The sequence below is a fragment of the Sinocyclocheilus rhinocerous genome, unplaced genomic scaffold (genome assembly GCF_001515625.1).
Source record: "Sinocyclocheilus rhinocerous isolate Xijiao unplaced genomic scaffold, SAMN03320098_v1.1 scaffold114, whole genome shotgun sequence".
In the NCBI taxonomy this organism is placed as follows: domain Eukaryota; kingdom Metazoa; phylum Chordata; class Actinopteri; order Cypriniformes; family Cyprinidae; genus Sinocyclocheilus; species Sinocyclocheilus rhinocerous.
In genome coordinates this window covers 444829-455502 of record NW_015646344.1, presented here as the reverse complement: position 1 = coordinate 455502, position 10674 = coordinate 444829, and the positions used below count along the sequence as shown (strand labels likewise).

At 35.7% G+C, this 10674-nt stretch overlaps 1 protein-coding gene across 1 annotated transcript in view; it reads left to right on the top strand.

Moving 5' to 3' along the window:
- The window catches only part of slc12a10.1 (solute carrier family 12 member 10, tandem duplicate 1), a 13389-nt gene extending 3295 nt beyond the window's left edge, over nucleotides 1–10094 (top strand). Inside the window, exons 8-27 of the mRNA XM_016511287.1 lie at nucleotides 138–249; nucleotides 805–935; nucleotides 1116–1200; nucleotides 1660–1817; nucleotides 4590–4697; nucleotides 4817–4940; nucleotides 5330–5431; nucleotides 5719–5874; nucleotides 5968–6067; nucleotides 6635–6746; nucleotides 6846–6977; nucleotides 7259–7365; nucleotides 7903–7985; nucleotides 8066–8131; nucleotides 8213–8317; nucleotides 8446–8557; nucleotides 9290–9376; nucleotides 9486–9621; nucleotides 9702–9769; nucleotides 9956–10094. Of these exons, the coding sequence (XP_016366773.1) occupies nucleotides 138–249; nucleotides 805–935; nucleotides 1116–1200; nucleotides 1660–1817; nucleotides 4590–4697; nucleotides 4817–4940; nucleotides 5330–5431; nucleotides 5719–5874; nucleotides 5968–6067; nucleotides 6635–6746; nucleotides 6846–6977; nucleotides 7259–7365; nucleotides 7903–7985; nucleotides 8066–8131; nucleotides 8213–8317; nucleotides 8446–8557; nucleotides 9290–9376; nucleotides 9486–9621; nucleotides 9702–9769; nucleotides 9956–10094 (2223 nt within the window). The remainder of the gene's footprint in view (nucleotides 1–137; nucleotides 250–804; nucleotides 936–1115; nucleotides 1201–1659; nucleotides 1818–4589; nucleotides 4698–4816; nucleotides 4941–5329; nucleotides 5432–5718; nucleotides 5875–5967; nucleotides 6068–6634; nucleotides 6747–6845; nucleotides 6978–7258; nucleotides 7366–7902; nucleotides 7986–8065; nucleotides 8132–8212; nucleotides 8318–8445; nucleotides 8558–9289; nucleotides 9377–9485; nucleotides 9622–9701; nucleotides 9770–9955) is intronic.
- The last annotated feature ends 580 nt before the right edge of the window (nucleotides 10095–10674 follow it).

Genomic DNA, 10674 nt, shown 5'->3' with positions numbered 1-10674 from the left:
TAAATTTTTATTTATATATATTTTGATATATCATGAGCCTGCAGTTTCTTCACACACCTCTAGAGATTCACAAAGCCCTTGCTAGGAAACTCTGACTTATAATGTAGTGTTTTCCTTTTCTTTTCATTCTCTCATAGACTCAGATCCTGTTCTTCTTGGTTCTTATGGTGTCTTTCGTCAACTATTTTGTTGGCACTTTGATTCCAGCGACTCCCCAGAAACAGTCCATAGGTGTCTTCGGTTACCGCAGTGAGTGTGAAACGTGCCGCATCCCAGAAATGTTTCGTAACAAACTGTCTGTCAAGAACCAAATAGGTTTTAGTCGGTTCCTAGACGTTTAATTGGTTTAGAAATATTTAACTTCTATAAAACCAGACAGGATTACTTAGTACCATGCAAATAACTGTAAAGATTTATGCAATGTTTGTTTGAAAATGAAAGTTATGTCATTATTTACTTAGTTTATGGGTTTGGAATGACATGCAAAACAGTTATTTTTTTGTGAAACACAAAAGCACAAATTCTTTTGATTTATGACTTTAGCTTTGATCTTTTCAAACTTATTTTAGGGTGTCTTTTTTGCCCTTTTTGTAGTTTGTTAGACATATTCACTATGAAGTGTTATATGGAAAAAAATGTTCTGAAGTGAAAAGAAAACTGCTAAATTATTCATTAGCATGCAGGTTTAAAGCAACATAAGAATGGCTAAATTATGACAGGAGTTGCATTAGTGTTGATCGTTTACTTTCAACACACCCCAGAAATGATCTTGCAAAATAACTAAAGTATTTTGATATTTTTCAGGTGAGATCTTCTTGGAGAACCTCTTCCCAGACTGGAGAGGGGCAGACGGCGACTTCTTCCGAATGTTTGCCATCTTCTTCCCATCTGCCATTGGGATCCTTGCTGGAGCAAACATCTCAGGAGATCTGAAGGTAACGAGCATCTGCAAACATGCCAAAAACAAAGAAGCTACTAACCTTTTGAGTTTTTTTTTTTTCAGTTTTTGAATGCATAAATGAATGCATGGAGTTTTTGTGACAGTGATTTTGATTAGAGACGTGCGATTATGGCTCTAAGGTGTTGATCAAATGCTGTGTTTGTGGATGTTTCAGGAGCCTGAGATTGCCATCCCAAGAGGGACACTGATGGCCATATTCTGGACCACCGTCAGCTATTTAGCCATTTCTTCAACTGTAGGTGAGTATTTAATGAAGTTTATAAAACGTAGCAATAAGCCCCGTGAAGCCGTGGTTTACAGTGAATTTATAACAGCTAAGGGGGTTTAATTCCACTTCACGTCATACCTAACAACACCCCTTAGCTGTTATAAAATACACTGTAAACCACGGCTTCACGGGGCTTATTGCGTTATTATTACCAAACTCATATGCCATTACGAGCAACTGTGAGTTGAGTATCAGCACCAATGTTTGAGAAGTCAGTTTATTATAAATAATAATCATTATAAGCATTTTTTTAGTTAATAAGTACAATAACCAGCTGTTCATGCTTGTAAAGCAACATAGCAATTTTGTGCATAAGACGGTCCTTTTTTTTTAAGTGAAACATCTTCACTCTATCTTTGATTGATGTCAATAGATTTTCTAATGCATTGATTATAGAGTAGAGGTTTAAACGGCTGTGTTTGACCCGCAGGAGCGTGTGTGCTGCGCGACGCCTCCGGGAGCATGAACGACAGTCTGCCGCTGAACTTCAGCGAGCCGTGTGAGGGTCTGAGCTGCGGTCTGGGCTGGAACTTCACCGAGTGTCAGCAGAGCGGTACCTGCACCTTCGGCCTCGCTAATAACTTCCAGGTGAGGCTCTTCAGTTTGCTGCTGTCCTCTCGACGAGGCACCGGTCGGACGTCTTCTCACATAAGGCCGAGAGCTAATGATTCATGTTTTGGTGTGTGAATGTAAGACGGGTTAGTCTAGTGGTTATAGTTGATCCACTATTAATAAACCCAGTGAAATGCCTGTGAACTGACAGCCAGTGATCATCAGGAGTTTCTGCTGAATGGAGCAAAGCAGAACAGAAGAACAGCAGAGGATCAGTAGATAATAATGACACTATATTCGGTTTAATGCAAATGATCCACAGAAGATGTGGCCTAACCAGGCTGACCAAACCAGACCAGACCAGACCAAACCAGATCAAACCAGACCAGGGATTTTTGCCACAGCGTTTTACAGAAACATTTCTTTCTTTCTTTCTTTCTTTCTTTCTTTCTCTATTTTCCTCTTCTTTCTTTCTTTCATTCTTTCTTTCTTTCTTTCTTTTGTTTCTCTTTATTCTTTCTTTCTTTTGTTTCTTTATTTCTCTTCTTTCTTTCTTTCTTTCTTTTGTTTCTCTTTATTCTTTCTTTCTTTCTTTCTTTTCTTTGTTTGTTTGTTTCTTTCTCTATTTTCCTCTTCTTTCTTTCTTTCTTTCTTTCGTTTCTTTATTTCTTTCTTTATTTCTCTATTTTCCTCTTCTTTCTTTCTTTATTTCTTTCTTTCTTTCTTTTGTTTCTCTTTATTCTTTCTTTCTTTCTTTCTTTTCTTTGTTTGTTTGTTTCTTTCTCTATTTTCCTCTTCTTTCTTTCTTTCTTTCTTTCGTTTCTTTATTTCTTTCTTTATTTCTCTATTTTCCTCTTCTTTCTTTCTTTCATTCTTTCATTCTTTCTTTCTTTCTTTTGTTTCTCTTTATTCTTTCTTTCTTTTTCTTTCTTTATTTCTCTTTTTTCTTTCTTTCTTTCTTTCTTTCTTTCTTTCTTTCGTTTCTTTCTTTCTTTCTTTCTTTCTTTATTTCTTTATTTTCCTCTTCTTTCTTTCTTTCTTTCTTTCGTTTCTTTATTTCTTTCTTTATTTCTCTATTTTCCTCTTCTTTCTTTCTTTCTTTCTTTCTTTCTTTCTTTCTTTCTTTCTTTCTTTCTTTCTTTCTTTCTTTCTTTCTTTCTTTCTTTCGTTTCTTTATTTCTTTCTTTATTTCTCTATTTTCCTCTTCTTTCTTTCTTTCTTTCATTCTTTCATTCTTTCTTTCTTTTGTTTCTCTTTATTCTTTCTTTCTTTTGTTTCTTTATTTCTCTTCTTTCTTTCTTTCTTTTGTTTCTCTTTATTCTTTCTTTCTTTCTTTCTTTCTTTCTTTTGTTTCTCTTTATTCTTTCTTTCTTTCTTTCTTTCTTTCTTTCTTTTGTTTCTCTTTATTCTTTCTTTCTTTATTTCTCTATTTTCCTCTTCTTTCTTTCTTTCTTTCTTTCTTTTGTTTCTCTTTATTCTTTATTTCTTTTGTTTCTTTATTTCTCTTTTTTCTTTCTTTCTTTCTCTATTTTCCTTTTCTTTCTTTCTTTCTTTCTTTCTTTAGTTTTCTATTTTCCTCTTCTTTCTTTCTTTCTTTTGTTTCTTTCTTTCTTTCTTTCTTTTGTTTCTCTTTATTCTTTCTTTTTCTTTCTTTCTGTCTTTCTTTTGTTTGTTTGTTTTTTTCTTTCTTTCTCTATTTTCCTTTTCTTTCTTTCTGTCTTTCTTTTGTTTGTTTGTTTCTTTCTTTCTTTCTCTATTTTCCTTTTCTTTCTTTCTTTCTTTCTTTCTTTTGTTTGTTTGTTTGTTTGTTTGTTTCTTTCTTTCTTTGTTTGTTTGTTTGTTTGTTTTTCTTTCTTTCTTTCTTTCTTTCTTTCTTTCGTTTCTTTCTTTCGTTTCTTTCTTTCTTTCTTTCTTTCTCTATTTTCCTTTTCTTTCTTTCTTTCTTTCTTTCTTTCTTTCGTTTCTTTCTTTCTTTCTTTCTTTCTTTCTTTCGTTTCTTTCTTTCTTTCTTTCTTTTTTTCTTTCTTTCTTTCTCTATTTTCCTTTTCTTTCTTTCTTTCTTTCTTTCTTTCTTTATTTCTCGTTCTTTCTTTCTCACTCTTATTTTTTATTTATTTTTTCACTTAGGATAGACTTATTGGACCCATTTTATATTAAGTGGCCTTAACAACTATGTACTTACATTTCAATTAATAATTTGGTACAATGCACTTATTGTGTACATACATGTTTTTACATTGTACTTATATTTTAAAAATGCCTGCATGTAATTATATCTGTAATTAATTTCTGTAATTACATTTATAATTACACAGTTGACCCATCCCTTAAACCTACCCATACCAACAAACCTGTCCCTAACCTTACCTGTTTCCCACCTCAATAGCAGCAAATGTGTTTTGCAATACAATATGAACACAATAAGTACATTGTACTTATTTTTTGATGTAAATACATAGTAGTTAAGGCCACTTAATATAAAGTGGGGCCGACTTATTTATTAATTTATTGTATTTGGGTTACTAGATTTAATAACTCCTTTATGTATTTCTTAAAATGGTTATTAATAATTTTAAGTTAATTATCATTTTATTCCTTCCTTCCTTCATTCATTTTGGAAGTTGCATTCAAAATCTGAGCGTGTATATTTCTATGGTTTATCTTGAAATATATAATTGTAGGTAGCTTATAGTTGAGTTCAATTAGTCAAACTGTTCTCTACTCTTCTGTATCGCTCTTTCAGACGCTCCACTGGTTTGACAGATGAAGTAATTTTGCACTAATGTGGTTTCCCGCTCAAACCCCCAGGTCCTGATCCAGGTCTCCGGCTTTGGTCCGTTGATCTATGCGGGCATATTTGCGGCCACCCTTTCATCCGCCCTTGCGTTCCTCGTCTCCGCACCCAAAGTCTTCCAGGTAAAATGGCATACTCTAAACCAGATAATAGCTAATATGCAACTTAATAAGCTCATCAAAGTGAACATAGCCTGTAAATTCAAACAAAAACACTTTTTTCCCACCTCCTCTTGGGACAGTGTCTCTGCAAAGACAACATCTACCCATTCATCGGCTTCTTTGCAAAGGGTTACGGGAAAAACAACGAGCCACTGCGAGCATATCTGCTGTGTTACATCATCGCCATGTGCTTCATTCTGATTGGTGAGTCAAAAAGCCACATAATATTTAACACAACTTGTGTAATTCAGAGATAATGTACACTTATATATTACATGCACATTTGTTTATGGGTAACTGGAATGAAAAAAAAAAAACTCCATCTAAAACCATTTTAAACATAATTTTGCTACTGCTTTAGCATGCAGCTTTTATAAACTCATTATAATTAAGAGATGAAATATCCGCAGGATAATTTCAGATAAACTAGTCAAGACAAAAAAAGAGTTTAAATGCAAAAAAGGTGACTATTTGCAGCTATGCCGTTTCCTTTATACATAATTTTGATGTTAAATAAAATGTTGTCATCTATCATTTTATACTGTATGTATTCTGTGTGTTTACTGTATAAATCATTTTTAATATCTCCACAGCTGAGCTGAACGTAATCGCTCCTCTGATCTCCAACTTCTTCCTCTGTTCTTACGCTCTCATCAACTTCAGCTGTTTTCACGCTTCTATCACTAATTCTCCCGGTGAGTAAAATGAATGAATCCGATTATCTGTTCTATGTTGTAAGACTGAATAGGTTATACGCACATACAATTACATTGAAGTGTTTGAGATTGTCATTGTCTTAATGTGGAAACTTTGCTGTTGGAAACTAGTAAAAATAATAATACTAATAATGAGAGTCATTCAAAAAATTTAATGTAAACAAGTAATGCTTACATTTAAGCTGCTTTTTGAAAGCCTGTTGAGTCCAGATCTATAGTAACACACTCCTTTCTGTTTCCTGAAAATTTCTTCTGCTCGTTTTCAGGATGGAGGCCATCATTTCGGTATTTCAGCCCCTGGACGGGTTTGTTTGGTGCCGTTATTTCTGTGGTACTGATGTTCCTGCTCACCTGGTGGGCGGCGCTTATTGCTTTCGGTTTAATCATCTTCTTATTCGGCTACGTCGTCTATAAGAAACCCGGTGAGATGCTGACCCTTCAAAATAATGATCGCACTGAATGGTATGCTTTAAATAAAATGGCCAGGATGTCTGAATGTTTTTGTGTCGTTCAAGGGGTGAACTGGGGTTCGTCTGTCCAGGCCAGTACCTACAACATGGCTCTGTCCTACTCCGTGTCTCTAGCAGGAGTCGAAGATCACGTCAAAAACTACAGGTCAGCTCTGTTTTTACAGCACAATCCGTTTTTTTATTCATGTTCCTGGTTTTATTGTGAATGGTTCATCAGTGCATGTTATTAAAATGCTTTGTGTGCATTGATCTTAATGCGGGAATCATTTTAATCACAAAAGGGCAAGTTAATACTGATAACCGATAGCCGAATAGCTATAGTCATAATTATGAGATAAAAACTCAAAATTATGGCTTAAGTCATAGTTGTGACACAAGTCAAAGTTTAAAAGTAAATGAAAATGAAAATTGAGACATTTGATTTTTTTTTTTCATAATTATCTCATAATTATTCACTCTCATAATTATGATTTATCAAAGCATGATGTGTGTGTTTTTTTTTCTTAATGTGGTGGAAATGGGCTTTTCACCATCTGATGATGATAATAACTAATAATAATTTGATTATCAGTCCTGTCCTGTTTTATCTGTTGAATAGTCAACAGCAGTTCAACCCGTCAAACAGCCTCATTTTCATTCACTTTAATTAAAATGGTGTTTACCGTGATATATTGTAGGTCCATATATTCACTCGTTGGTTTCGTCTCATCAGGCCTCAGTGTCTGGTTCTGACGGGTCCTCCGACTCTGCGTCCAGCGCTGGTGGACTTTGTGGGCTCTTTCACTAAAAATGTCAGTTTGATGATTTGTGGCGACATTCTCATGGTAAGAACCAGCTGAATAAAAAAAAAAAAAAAAACTTCTAAATGAGACAGTTCTGCCCTCAAAAGACCAAACAAAAAAAATGGTTCTGTTTGTTTTTAGGATGATGAGAAGTCTGTGTCTCAGCGCAATTCTAATGACATGATAAAGTGGCTCAATCAGAGGAAGGTTCGTTCCTTCTACACGTCTTTCAAGGCGTCCGATCTGAGAGAAGGAGCCCGGCATCTTCTGCAGGTTACAAACGCCACAATGCTTCAGTGATGAAACATGAGTACACATGACTGTGCAAATCGCTTTTTGCATGAATTATTGCATTCAATTCAGTGGGACAATTACTGTACTTTAAAATGGTTTTGTACGTTGCACAGAATGACTGCTTGTGTTTCATGCATAAAGCATGAGTGATTTTTAATCTCTGTGCTGTTTGTTGCAGTTTTTTTTCCCTAATGAATTTGTTTATTTGGTTTATTTTGTTTAATGTATAAAATATGATTTTTTTTTTTCCCCATCTCAAGGCTTCTGGTTTGGGGAAGTTGAAGCCGAATATACTGGTGATGGGATTCAAAATGAACTGGCATGAAAGCAGCAGTAAAGGCATAGAAGACTATATCAACACCATATAGTGAGTGAAAAGAACCTCTCAACTCCAGAGATCTGGAGAGAAAGACAGGAAAGCCTAATCTCATTCTCTTGAGTGTAATGCAGAAACAAACATTCTTTAACATGTATTAAAGTGTTTATACACCATGAACGTTTTTGTTATACTACTTTAATTTATGCTGTTTTTAATAATATTAATAATTATAAAACAACATGGTAAAGTAACGTTTTCTAAAGAGAATCTCCATTGAGAATGAGAATTTGGAATTTGGAGGAAAAATATGGAAATGTGGGACGGAATGTGAAAATTGGAGGGGGAAATGTGAAGATTTGCAGGGAAAATTTGAAATTTGAATGGAAAATGTGACGATTTGGAGGGAAATTTTGAATTTTGGAGGGAAAATTAAAAGATTTGGAAGGAAAACATGCATAATTGTCTTTATGTAAATTATTGTAACCTGAATTTGGCCTTGTGAATTTGGAATATGTGACCTGGACATGTTTTTTGTGAAATTCACTCAACTAGAAGCTAAAATAAAGTATATTTGTTTGGTCTCAGTGATGCTTTTGACTCCAACCATGGCGTGTGTGTTCTCCGCATGATGGACGGACTGGACATCCGAGACGAGTTAGAGACTGAGGGTATGTTGTGTTCGTCTGTGTGTGTATGTCTCATACAATCATTGAACAATTTCAGTAATGCTTTCCTGTGTGTTTGACAGTCAACCAGGCTTTTGAGGTGGACGAGGCCATAGAGTCTGACGATCAGATTTCAGACGCTGACTCAGGTGAATAAACCGATCGATGCGTCCTGTCTTTGTTCTTCAACCTTATCTCGCTCCTCCTTTCATCTACTTCTGTCCTTTTAGATGTCGACAACACAAAGAACACGGCGAACGATCAGATCAAAACCGTGTTCCAGAGCAATCAAGGGAAGAAGACCATCGACGTGTACTGGATCTCTGACGACGGAGGTCAGATGTGGACTGTAATCATTACAAGGCTTCAATCGTCATAATTTGTGTCTGATAACCCGCCAGTTAACACTAAACAGTTGAGTAATGCGGTTAACGTCCTTAAAGTCTCCCTCTCTTTGTCTCAGGTTTGACTCTGCTAGTGCCATACTTGTTGACCAGAAGGAAATGCTGGAGACGGAGCAAAGTCAGAGTGTTCATCATTGGAGAACAGCAAACCATGGAGAACGACCGCAAGGAGTGAGACTCGTGAATCATTTTAATCATCTGAACTATCTGAATCATCGCCTATATGAAAGAGAAAGTGGCAGAAGAGATTTGAATTTCTCACGTATCTTCTAGACAGCAATTTAATTAAATTGAGAAATGTTCTAATGTTTCTCCTTCGAAAAAAACGTCTCCAAAAAGCAGAACAGATCTCACTAATGTCTCAAAGTGTGCTCAGATTCGCCTAGATAAAATCAGATCTCTATATGAACTCTATAAAGCATTTCTGTCAAATTCCCCCAAGATCAAATGATCTCTTGCTGTTTAATCATTGGAATAATCAGATTCAAGAACATTAGATCTAATTATTTCAGGATCATTCGAATCATTAATATTATATCTGACCGAAAATCGTAACTGTTTAAATGAACAGAATCATCGAATTCAGACTCATCTGGATCTTCAAACCATCACTTATTAGAAAAATCAGAATCAGGAGAGTTATCCGAATCATTAAAAGAATCATTCTAATCATCTGAATCAATAGGGAATAATCTGAATCATCAAAATTATTAGAATCAGTCAACAATTCCATTAGCTACATAAATCCCAGTTCCTTTAGAATTCAAAGCGTAATTTTAAAAGCGAAGAGCATTTTGTATCGCAAGTCTGCTTGTATTTCGAAAATTCACATGAAAGCTGTCAGTTACTGTACTGTTCCTAAGTATTTATTATTTTATTAATAAAATCTCTTATCTTGTTCAGAATGATGACTTTGCTCCAGCGTTTCCGGCTGGACGTTCACGATGTCATCGTGGTGACGGACAGCGAAAGGCCACCACTCGCCAAAAAGTACGTTTAGCCCAGATGGGTAATTAATGTGCAATCAATTTGAAGCAAAGAAAGTGATGTGCTCTGGTAATAGCATCCAAATACAGTAACAGATCATCTTTGTCATCAGCATGAGGCGCTTTGAGGAAACGCTCGCCCCCTTCAGGCTGAATGAGGGACAGCTGGACGAGAGGACGGCGCAGCAGCAGAGGACAGAGTTTACGTGGAAAGTCACGGACAAAGAGATGGACGCACTGAGACCCAAGGTGTGTGTGTGTGTGTGTGTTTGACCTCAATGTCCAGCTACAGTACTCGCCAGCTCAATGTTTCTTTCTTCCTTTGACAGTCGGAGAAGAAAGTGCGGCTGAATGAACTCATACGGAGGAATTCGAAGTACGCTGCACTGGTTCTAGTGTGAGTATTGACTGTAATATCATTAACTATTACTGGCTGCTGGTCAATATGTAATTCATACACAAAGCACAATCTGATAATATCGGAGCCTCATGAATCATTTACGTTTTAAATGTAAGAATCATAATTTGAGGGCAAACACACCTGTTAATTATTGATAAACGTGTGTGTGTGTGTGTGTTTTAGGTCTCTCCCCGTAGCGCAGGCAGATTGTCCCAGTTCTCTCTATATGTCCTGGCTGGACACACTGAGCTACGGCATCCACTGTCCCGTCCTGCTCATACGAGGAAACCAGCAGAACGTCATGACCTTCTACTGCCAGTGATACAGCCACGCGGTTTACTCACTTATCCGGCTCTTTAAGGCGAGACACTAAAGGAAAGCCATTTGGCTTGTTTCATGGTTCAGAATAGTGGACGGAAAACATTCAAAATACACTTCAGTGCTTATTTGCACTTTTTTTATTTGTGTCTGTAGATTTCAGTTTCAATCCATGTCTTTAAATTTCAATTTCTCAAAAAGAGTTTATATCTCAGCACTTACATTCTGAAGATTTGTTCATATTAGTTGCCTGATTTTTATTATTGCAGTTTATTTGTGACCCTGGAGCACAAAAGCAGTCTTAAGTCGCTGGGGTATATTTGAAGCAATAGCCAACAATACATTGTATGGGTCAAAATTATAGATTTTTCTTTTATGCCAAAAAATAATTGGGATATTAAGTAAATATCATGTTCCTTCAAGATATTTTGTACATTTCCTACTGTAAATATATTAAAACTTCATTTTTGATTAGTAATATGCATTGCTAAGAACTTCATTTGGACAACTTTAAAGGCGATTTTCTCAGTATTTTCATTTTTTTGCACCCTCAGATTCCAGATTTTCAAATAGTTGTATCTCAA